General features: G+C 41.0%; 1 protein-coding gene across 1 annotated transcript in view; it reads left to right on the forward strand.

Moving 5' to 3' along the window:
• Positions 1–4,687: 4,687 nt before the first annotated feature.
• SLC44A3 (solute carrier family 44 member 3) overlaps positions 4,688–16,426 on the forward strand; it is an 89,208-nt gene continuing 77,469 nt past the window's right edge. The window contains 6 exon segments of the mRNA XM_074318628.1: positions 4,688–4,831; positions 5,262–5,369; positions 10,664–10,806; positions 13,030–13,163; positions 13,899–13,901; positions 14,108–14,201. Of these exon segments, the coding sequence (XP_074174729.1) occupies positions 4,805–4,831; positions 5,262–5,369; positions 10,664–10,806; positions 13,030–13,163; positions 13,899–13,901; positions 14,108–14,201 (509 nt within the window). The 5' untranslated portion in view covers positions 4,688–4,804.

Consider the following 16,426-nt stretch of genomic DNA (forward strand, 5'->3'; position numbering starts at 1 on the left):
GAATTGATTAGATACAGTATATATGCATATTTAAAAAATGAATTAATAGACTTGTGTCCATCCCAATAGTAATGTAAGGGAGACACAAGTTTCACAGATTTCCATTCAATCATTATGTGTGAACACACAGCTAAGAAAACATAAGAGAGAACCATTTTGTCTGTGGGGTGTTGGGACTGAGGGTGGATTAAGAGGGCAGTAGACAGAGAAGGCTTCATAAAAGAGGGGATGTTTGATTTGCGCATGGAGGGCAAAGGAGGTCTTCAAGCACTATTTCCTGGGAGATTGTAGTCTGAAAAGAGCCCTGAGTATAGAGAACATGGTTGATATATTTTTTATTTTACTAAGGGCTTCAATGATGAAATACATATTTCAAAAACGTATGCCTTCAGAGACATTTCTTTGAGACAGTATGTGATACCTCTCTTTTAAAACGTGGCCCCCAGCACAATGAGACAGCTCTATTTAAGATGACCCTTGCAAAGCCTTAGAGAAACTCTGGGATGTGGCCAGACACATGATTTTGTAATTCATGTCAAGGATTTGGAATTTAATGTGAGAAGTGTGGGAGCCATGGGGGTCGGGGGAATTTGAACAGAGAGATAATGACCTGATTTATGTTTATTTATTTTTTGCCTGATTTGTGTTTAAATGGATTGTTTTGTCTATGTGGGGGAGAGATTACAGAAAGGCAAGTGTGGAAGCAGAGGGATGGTGATGATGGTTGGGGCTAAGGTGGACTGGGAGAAAATATTTGCCAATCACATAACTGATAAAGGACTTATATCCAGACTACATAACGAATTCTCAAAATTCAATTATATAGGTACAAAACTTGGTGAAGTGAAGTAGGAAATGTCTTGAGGTCATTCACAGGAGGGCTTTGCCCTGTGCAAAGTAGTAACCTGGGGGATAAGAGATCTGATTACTACACAAATAACATTACAATCAGACTGAATGGAAATGGACAAAGGAAAGCCAACAAATTAGACTCTGCAGTCAGCCCCTAGCAGTGTAAGCATCTATCTTCAAAAGAATTTGAGGACCCTAGAATCTGATTGCTCTGTGCTTCCATATTCCAGTTAGAAAGTCTGTGGTTAAATTGGTTAAGTCTATGAAGGACTAATCTCAATTTTCAAACCAAGCATGAAAAAACAATGAGTGAAAAAAGTTCCAACTATTGGATTCTAATGTTAAAGAGAGTTGATCTTTGGTAGGCAATATGAGCATATAAGCAATGATGCTTGAACAATGGGTATTCTAATTAATTAATATTCTAATTAACTCAGAAAGTTATTGCTTACTGAAGATTTAAAATATTTTTAAAATATGGATATTTTATGTTACATTTTGTTAAATTGCTAATAACAAATTGAGCAATTTTGGTAATAAACATAATTCAATCTCAAAAAAAAAAAAAAATAAAAAAAAAAAAAAAATAAAACCAAAAAAGTTCCAGACAAGCTTCGTACCATATACCACCATTTTTAATAACATTCCCTAAGAAGCAAAAAATTATGTCATTTAAGGAATAAAATATTGTGAGATAAGTGTGTTTCAGCAAGGAGTTGATAAACAAAATTCAGAACCAAGGTTACCTGTGATATTGAAGGTTTGGCAAGGGGTGGTGTTCAGGAGGAACGTATGGTAATGCTCCAGTTCTTAAATTGGGAGGTGGCTTCAGGTATGCCTTGTAACTTAGATCTATTGTACATATAACATATATATGCTACATACACCTTTTGTAATAAAAAATTATTTTTAACCAAACTGAAAGTTCCAAGGATTACATTTAGGAAGGTAGCCTGGTGGCTATACTGTCCTCGTATTCATGCATACAAAAGTAGAGAAAACAATTTAATTAACCTCCATGTACACTTCCTCCAACTTTAGCAATTATCAATTGATGGTCAATTTCCCTAATACCTCCACCCACTTCCCTTTGCCCTGGACTTTTAAAAGCAAATCCCAGACAACCTATCATTTTATAAAAGTTTCAGTACGTAAATCTAAAAGATAAGGACTCTCCTTTTTAAATTTAACCCTGATGACATCATCAGGGTTAAATTTAAAAATTTAAATTAGTACTTAAAATCAATAAATATCCAATCAGGATTCACATTTCCTAATCCTCCTCTTCTTATTTTTACAGTTGGTTTAATCTGGATCTAAACAATGTCCATACATTGTAATTAGTTAAACTATCTCCCAAGTCTTTTTTAATTTATAGGTTTAATCTCTGTCTTTTTTTCGTATAATCTTTTTGCTGTTACTGTTATTGTCGATGTTGATGTACTTGAAGACTTTCCCACTCTTGGTCTTATTGGTGGCATCCCAGTGGTGTCATTTCACTTGTTCCTCCATTCTCTGTATTATAATTTGGTAGTCAGATTCAGGTGGACTTTTCTGGCATGACCTCTTCACAATGTAGTCTTCACTGTGAGGACACTGATGTCTGATGGTCCCTTTTTGTGATGTTTGGAAAACTGTGATATCCTAAATTCTATCTTTCCTTCCACTCTTATAAGCCAGAATACTTCTATAAAGAGAAAACTCTTTCATCAGTTATGGGATTATCCTGAAGTATGGTTTGTATAGAAGAGGCAGGATGTTCTTGATTCTTTCCCTTTATTTACCAGTTTTGGAAATAATGAGTCTGCCCTCTAGAAACTTCTCAAGGCAATCAATGAGGCTTCATTTTTACTTAGTATTAGTGTGAATGTATGAATATTAACATATTCGATGTGTTTCAAGATAGGATATTTATAGTTTTTTTTAGGGTCTGGTACAAGATGGGTCTTTCGATGCAGTGAGGCTGATTACATGAGGTAAGTTTTTCATATAATAGTTGAGGATTGGTGGATGCAGTAAGGGAGGGTTTGAAGAGAGCCTTGAAGGGTACAGTCATGTGATAATCTAGAAGAGTGATCTGTGGTTCTGATGAAGAGCTGTTCTCTGATGAGAGCTAGTTGGGTAGTTGGTCTACTGCTCCAGTAAATGGATTTTTAGGAAATTCCTAAAACAAATGATAAAGGTATTTTATATATATATATATATATATATATATATATATATATATACAAAATAAATAATATGTATATAAAATAAATACCATTTATTTTATATATATAAAGTTATGTATAAGTTATGTATATTACCTTTATTATTTGTTTTATACACATATATATGTAATATATGGCTTGAGACTTGCCCTTTCCATCTTAAGGTTCTTTCAACCTTAAAATTTATTTCCAGTATATGTCAAATATTTCCTCCTCTCCATTTGCATATCATTCCTTTTCTATTCTAGTTCTAGCCTTGATATTAATTAGAAAATTAAAAAATAAGCTGCCTTATTTTATTTTTTAAAATCTTTTCCTGCTGTCTCTGGAGAGTGGAAACTCCTCTTCCAATTATGAATTCCTCTTCAGCTTCATCTATTCTACTATTTAACCCATGTTATTAATAAATAGCATCAATGAACATTCATTCCAATTATTCTATTTTTCATGTCTAATCTTTCTGTTCGTTTTAGTTTCATAATATTTTTCCCGATTCAGATTGCTATTGTCACCCCTCATCTTCTTAACTATATTTTCATGCTTACTTAAAACCTTGGTCCATAAGCTCTAATAACTCAGTTTCAGATGGTAGACGTTGTTCAATTGTGGTTTTTTTAATAGTAGTTGTATTCCTCAGATGTCTAGTTATGCATTTGGCATGTGAATTCATGATCCCTGGCGTTTCAGCTACCCTGATAAATATTCCTCTGGCCAGGTTTCTACCATCAGGGGAGAAGCAGTATGGAAGCAAACAGTCACCCAGCAGCCTTGGTCGTGTGTGTGCTTGGGGGGAGTGGGGAGCACAGTCAATGGGATGGAGGATCAGTCTGCAGCTGCTTTAATTTTACTAGCATTTCAACTGTGAAGAGTCGGGCAATGATTGTCCCAAGGCAAAGTGGGAGAGAGGCAGAATCTCAGAACCTCAAATTCTTTTATTCCACCTCCCTCCTCAGCATCTCTTCCCTCCACACTTCCATTCTCATAGATGAAGGCTGGCTTCAGGACCCCCTGGGTTTCTATTCTTCTTGTACTTCCTAGCACCTGCGGTTTCTCCGGGGACTTGTATTTCTCCAGGGCAGACTGTGGGAGCCATCAGAGTCCACCGTCCTGGTAGAAACAGCACCGGCATGAAAATCACAGTGGTGTTTGCAGAGACACGCCTTGAGAGCGTCTCCTGGAGTGTCTGGGTTCAACTCCTTGCCTTACAGTTTGCTGGCTGTGTCTCTTCCGCGAGTGACATCGCTGCTGTCCTGTGCCTCAGTTTCCCTCATCAGCAGATTAGGGATAACGAGAGTTTATGCCGTGTGGATTATTTAATAATGCTTATAACGCAATACAACAAAATCTGGCACAGGTGAGCGCTACTCACTCGTTCGCTGCAAATCATACAACACCACATCTGTCCTCACCCCTTGGTATGGATTGGCTGAGACTTCCCGCTTTCAGCTCATGGCCGTGGGGGACCCGCTAACTAGGCAGCAGCCGGGACCCGCCCGGGGACCCCAGTGCTTACGTCAAAAAAGTGAGTGTCTGGAATACAGGGTAGGCGGGACCTCTCCCGAACACCGCGAGGAAGGCGGCTGACTCTGCCCCGCGGGTGCGCACAGAGGGCGGAGTTGACGGCACTCGGAGGCGGCCGCCAGGGGGCGCTGCGCCCTTCCTGTCGCTGGGGCTAGGACTGGGAGTGGAGGTGGGCGGTCGCTGGCCCTGTGTTGGCCCCCGGTCCCGGCAGGAGGCACGGGATGCGTTGCCTGGGCGCCAAGCACCTGGTGAGTGTCCGTCCCGGGGGAAAGGACCCAGGGGTAGGTTACTGGGAGAAGTGGGTTCAGGCTCCTCCTACACTCACCTGCCCCACCAGGACACTTCTGCCGTTCCCGATCCGCACTGATACACTGATAAAGCCCGGCCCAGGAGGGGGACCTGGGATCCCACTGCCGTTTTGGGGCACGACCGTGGGGCCGCCTCCAGGTGCACTAAAAGGTAGGGACTTGGCGACTGGGGACTTCACATCCGTTCCGCACGAGGTGTTTCCAAGCTCTACGAAAGCTCCAGGTGGCCATGGTACAATGCAAACAAACAAACAAACAAACAAAGTTACTTTGAGCAGTCTTAAAGTCAGTTTGGGTTCCGTTTCCAGGTTGGGACCCGTTTGGTGTTTTATCCCCTTTTCTTCAACTTTCTCCCCTCTTTTTCTGGAAGGTTTCTGCAGAGAGAACCCCCAGGCAACGACAGTGGAGACCGCAGATTTATAGGAAATGCACAGATACGACGTGGTTGTTCTTGTTCTTTCTTTTTTGGATGGGTTTGGTAAGTGTAGGTGCCTGATGGGAAAGACACCAGAGTTGTGTGTCCCCAAATAACTGTGCCCCAAATGTAAATCACATGCTCAGGGCTTGTCTTGTGGAAGCCAGGGCTTCTGGAAAGGCTGTTGGAAAGACTGTCTTGTTGCTGCAGGCCTCCTTCTAACAGAAGGCCCCATTAGGAAATAAGAATCGCCCTTTGCAATGGGAATTGTTTAATAGGCCAGTGTGTGGTCTCTTATCTGAGCTCACTGTGCGGAAGTTCTTTTACCATCTCAGCCCCCCAAATTAAAATGTTCTTCAAATGTTTGCTGTTCTTCTAACAGGAAAATCCAGGGTGAGCCTATTGTGTTTCCCCGAAAATAAGACCTAGCCAGACCATCAGCTCTAATGCATCTTTTGGAGCAAACATTAATATAAGACTCGGTCTTATTTTACTATAATGTAAGACCAGGTCATATCATGTCACGTCATGTCATGTCATGTCATGTCATGTCATGTCATGTCATGTCATGTCATGTCATATAATAATACCGGGTCTAATATAATATAATACTGGGTCTTATATTAATTTTTGCTCCAAAAGATGCATTAGAGCTGATGGTCCGGCTAGGTCTTATTTTCGGGAAAACACGGTAGAAATAAATTACTCTTAGTTTAGCTAAGCAGAACATACACACACTTGGTTGTGTTTAGCAGCCAAAGGGAAACAGGCCTTTGGTATAAACCCTCTAGTTAGATAGGTAACGATTTTTTTCCCAAGTTTTTTTCTTCTAGTTTCCAGGTATGTATGATGGCTGGTAGACCTCATCAGGCTGTGCTATTTTAGTCCTGGGAGAGTCTCTCAGAAGCTGAATCTTGAGGCTTTGATACTTATTTTACAGTTGTAGATGACAGCAAGAAAAGCCTCACTCAGCTTTTTCCAAGACCATGTTCATGAAATCATCCATTTCATATTGAGGCATGCATTTACTGGCTGGTAAATGATTAATTTATAAAGCCTAATAATAGCTACCAGAGAGTAATTTCCTTTGTTGAAAGGGTTAAAATTGGAATAGACCCTAAAATACCATATTTGTTCCTCTTTCTTTAGGAAAGCATTTATTCACTTGTTGACTTTCCCGACTGATTTCATATGGACAGACATGGTCACAGGCACAGTGAACTGTTGGGCCTGAAAGGTGTAACCATATGTTCAGTTGTCTATATCATGGCCCTTGGAGTGGAGAAAAATTGTGCACCTACAGCAGCTCTTCCTTAACTCCCCACAGAAGGCTGGTGTTTCTATCTGGGTCTGCCGTTGTATAAATGCACGGAGCAGCTGTTCTGCCTGTGCCTGGCAGCTTTGCTCTCGGGCTGTTATGTTATTTAAAGGTCTTCACTAGCCCCTAGTACTTCAAACCTAGTACATCACTGCCAAACTCTCAGTCCAACAGCTGTCTGGGGGCATCATAGCCTGAACAGTTATGAACCATCTGTGAGGTGGCACAGAACTAGAAACTGCTCTAAAATTACGTGCCATTTGCAAAATAAACCTGAAGGCTTCAATATGCCTGTGTTCTCTTTACTACATTAAATTTGAATAATGAGAGTCCTTAGTTGACTGGCTTTTAATATCTTTGGGAACATTTTTAAGCCACAGACATTTAAAACAGAACAAGGTAGTGTTTTTTTATGCTTCTGCTGTGCAGTCTTTCTAGTCTTGTGACGTCCTGACCTTGGTGATGTGCTGGACAGGATTATTATTGGTGGTGCTGCCTGCGGTGAGAGCTGGACAACGGTGGTTTGGGGCGAGCGTCCAGAATTCTAAACAGGGACATTCTGTTGCAGATAGAGTACCAGCTTTTAAAATATTTTCATAAGACATCTAGGACAGAATTTCTTAAAGTCTATACCATCTCTGCCTCTACTTACCTCCCCAGTGTTCTCTCCCACCTCACACTTTCCTACTTGTCTTTCAAAGTGCCATTTTCTGATATCACCATTGATGGTGAACTCCTTAGCACCCATACCGTACCTGGTATACGCACCTACTGAATCACCTATCATATGGAATTGTGATTGTGTGTTTGAAATTAAAACCATATAAATATGCACAGGTCATTTTTGACAAAGAAGCAAAAAACATACAATGGAGTAAAGAAAGCCTCTTCAATAAATGGTGCTGGCAGAATTGGACAGCCATGTGCAAAAGAATGAAACTGGACTGCTATCTGTCACCATGCACCAAAATTAATTCAAAGATCAAAGACTTAAGCATAAGACCTGACACAATAAACTGCATTAAAGAAAACATAGGTACTAAGCTTATGGACCTTGGGTTCAAAGAGCATTTTATGAATTTGACTCCAAAGGCAAGGGAAGTAAAAGCTAAAATAAATGAATGGAACTATATGAAACTTAAAAGCTTCTGCACAGCAAAAGAAACCATTGACAAAAGAAAGAGGCAACCAACTGAATGGGAGAAGATGTTTGCAAACAGTGCCTCTGATAAGGGGCCAATATCCAAAATATACAAGGAACTCACGCAACTCAAAAACAAAAAAACAAACAACCCAATTGAAAAATGGGCAGAGGACCTGAAGAGACATTTCTCCAAAGAAGACATACAAATGGCAAATAGACATATGAAAAAATGCTCAACATCACTAATCATCAGAGAAATGCAAATCAAAACCACAATGAGATATCACCTCACCCCAGTCAGAATGGCTATCATCAACAAGACAAATAGTAACAAGTGTTGGAGAGGCTGTGGAGAAAAAGGAACCCTCATACACTGTTGGTGGGAATGCAGACTGGTGCAGCCGCTATGGAAGGCAGCGTGGATGTTCCTCAAATAATTATGAATAGAATTACCATATGACCCAGCAATCCCTCTCCTGGGTATCTACCCAAAAAAATCTGAAAACATTTATATATAAAGACAAGTGTGCTCCAATGTTCACTGCAGCTTTATTTACGGTGGCCAAGACATGGAAACAACCAAAATGTCCTTCGATAGATGAATGGATAAAGAAGTTGTGGTATATATACACAATGGAATACTATTTGGCGGTAAGAAAGGATGAAATAGGACCATTTGTGACAACATGGATGGATCTTGAGAGTATAATGCTAAGCGAAATAAGTCAGACAGAAAAAGCAGAGAACCATATGATTTCACTGCTTTGTGGCATATATACCAAAAACAACAAAAGAACAAGACAAACAAATGAGAAACAAAATCTCATAGACACAGACAATACTTTAGAGGTTATCAGAGAGTAAGGGAGCAGGGGGCGGGAGATGAGGGTAAGGGGGATCAAATATATGGTGATGGAAGAAGAACTGACACAATGGGATTTATAGATGATGTAATACAGAATTGTTCACCTGAAATCTATGTAACTTTGCTAACAGTTGTCACCCCAATAAACTTTAATTAAAAAAAAGAAAGAAATTAAAAAAAGTTTTGATGGTTAAAGTAGTAGTAGTATGGTAGGGACTCAGGATTATCCAAATCCTCTCCCTCTGCCCCCATAAAACCTTCTGCTGCTCTCTATGAGTTTCCCAAGGGAGATGTTAATATAAAGAATACTGATAAATGGGGCTGGCCTGGTGGCTCAGGTGGTTAGAGCTCCATGCTCCTAACTCCGAAGGCTGCCCGTTCGATTCCCACATGGGCCAGTGGGCTCTCAACCACAAGGTTGCCAGTTCAATTCCTCGAGTCCCTCAAGGGACGGTGGGCTGCGTCCCCTGCAACTAGCAACGGCAACTGGACCTGGAGCTGAGCTGCACCCTCCACAACTAAGACTGAAAGGACAACTTGAAGCTGAACAGCACCCTCCACAACTAAGATTGAAAAGGACAACAACTTGACGTGGAAAAAGTCCTGGAAGTACACTGTTCCCCAATAAAGTCCTGTACCCCTTCCCCAGTAAAAAAAAAAAAAAGAATACTGATAAATGGAAAATATCACTTCATTATTAAATCTACGGTGAGCTGGGCAGAAGCACAGGACTCCTGTCTTCCCCCTAAGTCCCAACCCAGTCAGGATCCCCACAGTCCAGGTTGGAAGAGCAGGAGAAGACTGCTGAGGCTGCGTGAGTGCTCAGTTACACCCACAGCCTGGGAGTGAGGGGTGAGGGATCTGTCTACCAACAAAGGTGACTCTTTCTCCTCCTGGAGTCTACATAGGAGATGCTAGGGGACTGGGAGCTTCCTTCCAGGACACCTGCAGCTTATCTCCTAAGCCGGGTTCTTTGAGGACAGGAACTCTCTTTTGTTCATCTTTCTGTCGCCCAGTAACAGAGTCTCTGACACACACTGCACACTTGAAGACTGTTATTTTGATTATTAAATTAATAATGAATGCAGAATATCTGAAACATATTTGACTTTGGAACAATGTACCTTTGGAACATATGGTATTGATACTACATTAAATGGTGTACTATATCCTCTCTCCTGGAATGACACTATTGATAACGAGAGTATTAAATGGTATGCTATGCATCACATATTGGGAAACTTACAACACTAAGTTTGTTTTAGAGAATACATACTCAATCTTGATAGAAGGACTGTCAAGCATATTAATGGAACTGAATTTTGAGCTGAAATATCAGATATTCCAAACTCATTATAAAATTGGATAAAAGTAACTAATAAATTGTAAGATGTTTTTGTCCCTCGGAATACCTGAGGTTCTTTATTTTGTGTATTTTAAGCATATTTCAAAACACCATCTTCACACTCACTACACACAGTATTTTGGTACATATCAACCATGTTGTCTCAACACTTGAGGGGCAGAGTCTTCTATTAAGACTAAAAGAAAAAGGAAGAGAGAAGGGGAGGTAGAAGGAGGAGGAGAAAGGGAGGAAAGGAAGGAAATTCAGGGAGAGAAGAAAGAAGGGAGGAGGGAAGGGAAGGGAAGAAGGAAGGGAGAATGGATGGATGGAAAGAAGCAGCATAGCACTGGTGCACCTAGATAAAACAACAACCTCAAGGGAAAGAAAATTGAGCTGTCCTGGTGAACTTAGGCCAAGAAGGAAAAAATGACAGACTCTTGAGAAGTGATGAGAAGATGGACCGGAATCTGTGTCAACATTTTAGAATGCTCTCCTACCTAACCTGTTAAAATAAGTGTCAGAGTAGCAGCAGTGTCCTAACTGACAGTATTGCTGAAGGAGAGAAGTGCAGTGATGCTAGGGAGTTCATTTTCTACCCAGTTCCATTTAATGTCAGCATTTGGGGGTGGGGCACAGGTCCGCAGCCCTTTAGCCAGGCTCTCATGTGCCACCTGGATTTTGCCAGATGTTCATCACAGGTTACTCGGTGGTGGCTGGAGCCACAGGAAGACTTCTCTTTGGCTATGACAGCTCTGGCAACGTGTGTGGCAAGAAGAACTACCCAGTAGAAGGGGCTCCTCTTTCAGGACAGGACATGACCCTAAAGAAGTAAGTGTTCAACTAAGTCCCCAACCTATAGAGGCACTATGTCGTATTTCAAACTTTGTGTAAATTAAGTCATCCGAGCCTGGAAACTGTTTTCCCATTCAAAATTCTGTGAGTCCATCTCATAAAAAGAGAGGCATGTGTGTGGTAATAAGGACACAGGTTTTAGAATCAGCCAGTCCTAAAATCAAATTCAGCCTCAAACTTTTCAGCTGTTTGACCTTGGGCAGATACTTACCCTTTGTGAGCTGGGTTTTCATCCTTTTAAGCATGGCTTGTTATACCCACCTCACAAGGTTTGTTTTAAGCCTCCGCTGAGACACACCATGAGCTAAGGCTTACTAAATGTTAGTTGTTACTCTTATTATCATAAAGTATTGGAATGATGTTACCAATTGTATGTTTCCAAGTGTACACCCTCCGTAGTATTGTGTCCACCTGGAAATACCTCGATCCTGACTGGGAATGCTGGGGACTGTGTCTCACCCTCACCCAGTCTCCACTCTCAACCATGGACCGTGGGATCGCATTTTCCCCCTCCAACTCCAACACAGGAACAGGAAGGGAAGAGATAAGAGTCCCCTGAGGGGAGAGAAATCCCTGGCCCTGATTTTCTAAATGGAGACTGACTGCTTGTAATAATTTTTGTGACTTGATGACCAAAAGCAGCTCCTAGGAGAGAAATCTTGAGGGTCTGAATAGGTCCCAAGTGTAAGTTTGGCATCACCAAGTATGAATCTCGGACCAGGCCTCTTCTACCCCAGAGTGTTGCTCCTGAGGTGGGGTTGAGGGAGGGTGCTTTGTACTCTGGGTGTAGATTACCTGGGGCACTTCCCCTGCACTTGTGGTGTCACTTGCAGAGAACAGGAGGAGAAAGGGGCTGCCCAGATGCAGCCCTGCTCCTGTGTCACATCATGTTCCTAGTGCTGGGCTGAGACACAATCATCCTACTCTGAAAAGTCTCCAATTCATTAACCTCAACAGCCAAAAAATAGAAGCAACCCAAGTGTCTATCAACATACGCATGGATAAACAAAATGTGGTGTATACATATTATGAGGTATTATTCAGCCTTGAAAAGAATGGAGAGTCTGACACGTGCTACAACATGGGTGAACCTGGAGGATGTTAGGCTAAGTGGAATAAGACAGTTGCAAAAAGAAAAATATTTTGTGATCCCGCGTACATGAGGTCCATAGAGTAGTCACATTCATAGAGACAGAAAGGAGAAGGGTGGTTGCCAGGAGCTGAGGTGGGGGTACAGTGGGGAGTTATTGTTTAATGGGTATGGAGTTTCAGTTTTGCAAGATGAAAGGGTTCTGTGAGTGGGTGGTGGTGATGGCTGCACAATAATATGAAAGTACTTAGTAACACTTAAAATGATTAAGATGGTAAATGATATGTATTTTACCACAATTAAAAACCTTTTAGTAAAATATATGTTTATCATATACCCAGGAAATCTGTCGTCTCATCTATTGTGTAACCACCTCCCTTTCTCCCATCCCCCTGAAGGTGAAGGGAAAAAGGCTTCTGGGACCCCTGCCCTGGAGGGCCACTTTATAGGGCTCTTCCTCTAACATTCCTCTGATCCCAGCAACCTGGACAGGTACTGGGCATGGGTCTGGGAGCTGCCTCTGCTAGCCCCATCCATGACCCGTTAATGACACACCAGTTTTGTTTTCATGCCCCACCTGCCCAGTGTCTGAGCAGCTGCAGCAGGAGGGTTCTCATGAGTGTCCTGGCTCCTAAATTGGGAGGCAGAGGGAGAGACAGTGTTGGCCTCCTTTTTCCCTTTTCACTTCCCCAGGTTCAGCTAGTCTCTGAAGTATAGTTGACCACTCTCAGGTGCAAATATGCTTTCTGTGGATTGCATTGAACAGTCTCTTCACTGCCCTGATCTAGCAGTCCGTGGCAGTTCAGTCAGTCCCTTCCCATCCTTGGTGACTTCCTCAGATAACTCCCTAGTATTATTCCCCAGGAAAGGCTGAATCTGGAAAAGGGAAGTTTTGTTAACATTTGAGTGTGGTTCCCAAGCTGCATGACTTTCTAGATGACCCCCAGTAGGTATAATACATATTGAATAATGCTGAGGCATTTGATTATAAAAGCTTGCATAGTTATTCCCACATTTGATAACATGTGGATATTTTTTAAGTTCCACAATTAACCCCAATGAGAAGACATGCTCTAAGACATTCTTCTGCTGTTTCCTTTGTCTCCTAGACATGTGTTCTTTATGAATTCCTGCAATCTTGAAGTCAAGGATGGGAGGCTTGTTTCCACTGCCCTCTGTGTATCCAACTGTCCTGAAGAGACGCTCGATACCCTGGAAGAGATCCAACTCTTTGCAAAGAACAGTGATAGGCACTGAGGGACCAATTTTTACCCCTGAGGCTGGGGACCACGGTGGGGTAACCTGTGCAGACCTATGAGAGACAACTTACCCTGACACTGCTTTCTCTGGAAAGGTGGAAATTGCCTTTCTTTGGGGGCCTCTTGTGTGAAAACCGCCATAAACATTATCTCTTGAGCTTGTTCAGTTTTATTCAAGCTTATCTGGACTTACCTGAAACTCTAGCTATTCTCTGTTCACTGCTAGGGAATATAGAGTAGACAGCAAACATTTAGGGCCTGAAGGCAGGGTCAGATGGGTCAGAGAGCTCTGTGCACATAGGCACATCCAGTCCTAGAGAGCACACCCAGGCTTCCTGTTGAATTGCCAACAAGTATATTCTTTCATTAAAATGTTGGGGCCCGTGGTTACCAGAGGGGTAGTTGTAAGTTGTACCAAACATTTGTGTAACTGAAGTACCTCGCTCTGAGGCCACCTTTCAGAATTATGTTAGAAGGATTAAACAAGCAAAGGAAAATAAAAGAAATTGAAGGCAACCTACTGCCAATTTTATCTGCCTGTGAAATAGTGTACCAGATTTTAAAAACTTGTTTGCAAGGCTGGGTTGAAAATATCAAGCATGTACAGTAAGTAACCTTCAATTATTTTAGTACCAATCGTATAATGGTAGTATAATTTTAATTGTGAATTTGAGGTTTTAGAGAGAAAGTGAAAAAGAGAGGACCTAACTTGACCTCAGATGGTATGCTTATCCTTTTTGTCTCTAAGTCACCCATTGACCTATTTTCTAGATCTGAGTGCTTTATTCTGTCTACTTACCACTTTTGTAAAATGACTTTCCTTACTGTAAATGGTTTCCTTACTGGATAATTGTTTCCTTACTGGATCCCCTGGAAACATGGGCACAATATAGGAAAATGATACCGTCTGTGTATCTTCTGGTTCCAGGGTCCTCCCTGTGTGTTTATAGTTTGAATTCTTCCAACTACACTCAGAATGCACATGCAGACTCATTGTGCCCCAGGCTACCAGTTCCTCCAAGGTAAAAGCTTCCATACTTTTTCCTTATCTATCAACAAAAGTGACTGGGTACTTGGTGCGTGTCTGTTACTCTTCTAGGTATTGTGGGAAGCACAAAGCAGATAGTGGGTAAAGCCCCTGCCTGCAGGGAGCTTACAGTCTACAGAGAACCAGGGATAAACAAAGAAGGATTATTTGCAACATACAACAGACAGAGGGTTACGAACCAGGCTAACTAAGGAGAAAACTGAACAAACAATACAGATAAAGTAGTCCTAGACAACACTAGAGCTAGCAAAAGTAAAATATATGGATTGTTATTGAGTGGTTTTATAGTTTGTGTGTATTTTTTCTACTCCAGCAATTTGTTACAAAGTAGAAATAGTTAACTTTTTCTTTTTTTGTTGCAACCAGACATTGTTAGTTTTTAAAGCTTTAGATTTCTCCATGAGAAACAAACCTAGATGTGCAAAGCCAAGGGGCCACCACACCTTTCCTCTCAATGAGAACAGAAAACAGGTCCTTCTGAAGAAAACCACTCAGTGAACTCCTTTCAGGGTCTTATTCATCCCTATGAACTAGAGCAGGACCTGGCACAGGAGGCATCTTATATTCATAGACAAAGCTACAATGATGAAGCAGTGGTTGCATTGCCACGGTAAATGGCTCACGTTTGGGCCATTGAGAAGGCTAAGGAAAAGTGCAGTTAATGATCATTGCCTCTGTCAGGATGCTGAGGTGTACTGAAGGACGACTTGGGTTTATTTTGTGTTACCATTCTTTTCAACATTATAAATATGTTTAAATGAATGAGACTTCTGTGCAAAATCCATGATAAATAATAATTTAAGTAGTACAAGGCATGTGCCAACTATCTAGTACAGTGTTTTTTAAACTCTTGGTTGGAACTCACAGTAAGAAATTTATTATGTCAGAACCCCAATATATACATCCCTTCACACACACTTAGGAGGTCTGACAATTAAGTTCGAAAATTTGTTGCAAAGCTTTTTTGTTATCAGAGGGATTATTCATTATGACTTTGTACCAACTGGACAAAGAGTTATCCAAGTTTACTATTTGGAAGTGCTGAAAAGGCTGCGTGAAAAAGTTAGAAGACCCAAACTTTTCACCAACAATTCATGGCTCTTGCATCATGACAATGCACCAGCTCACACGGCACTGTCTGTGAGGGAGTTTTTAGCCAGTAAACAAATAACTGTATTGGAACACCCTCCCTGCTCTCCTGATCTGGCCCCCAAAAACTTCTTTCTTTACCTGAAAATAAAGGAAATATTGAAAGGAAGACATTTGGATGACATTTAGGACATGAAGGGTAATACGACGACAGCTCTGATGGCCATTCCAGTAAAAGAGTTCCAAAATTGCTTTGAAGGGTGGACTAGGCGCTGGCATTGGTGCATATCTTCCCAAGGGGAGAACTTTGATGGTGACCATAGTGATATTCAGGAGTGAGGTATGTAGCACTTTTTCTAGGATGAGTTCGTGAACTTAATTGTCTGACCTCGTATATATATGGAACAGAAATAGAAGTCTCAAAAAACAAGATTTCCCCTTACTACATATGACTCACTCTAGAATAGTTCCTATTCTATTTTACTTTTTTAAAAAAGTAATTTATTTCATAATCTTCTAATGGGTTGCAAATGAAGCTTGAAAATACTGATCTAGCATGTGCTAAAAAAGTACTTGAATAGGTTGTAAGTGAATAGGAAGAAGAAGACAGTTGACTATCCTTGTGACATTCTTTTCTAAAATAAATAGTTTGTGCTATAAGCAGTTGAAAGAGGAGAGAATTATTTGCAGAGGTGAGTACCCATTGCATTTTTCTATAATATTTTTAAAATTCTGGGTCATGTCAGATATCATAAAAATGTCTCAATGAAACATAACTGAACCCAGGAAAATAAACTACAATAATCTAGTAGTTTGAATGGAAATTGTTTAAGGAGAGAAGGATTTTTTTTTTTTTTAACTTTATACCCTTTGACTCTCAACTCCGCATGTCCTCCTCCCCCGAGCCCCTGGCTACCACCATTCTAGTTTCTGCTTCTATGAGACTATTTTTTTTTTCTAATTACATTTATTGAAGCAGTCCCTATAAAACAGGTCAAATTTCCTTGATATCTGGGAAAACCAATATTCCAGAATTTGCCATTACCGTCAGAGCTAACTTACTCCTTATGATACCAAGACAAACTAAATGGTTTCAGTTGCAGGGGATAA

The sequence above is a fragment of the Rhinolophus sinicus genome, linkage group LG14, assembly GCF_036562045.2.
Source record: "Rhinolophus sinicus isolate RSC01 linkage group LG14, ASM3656204v1, whole genome shotgun sequence".
Classification (NCBI taxonomy): domain Eukaryota; kingdom Metazoa; phylum Chordata; class Mammalia; order Chiroptera; family Rhinolophidae; genus Rhinolophus; species Rhinolophus sinicus.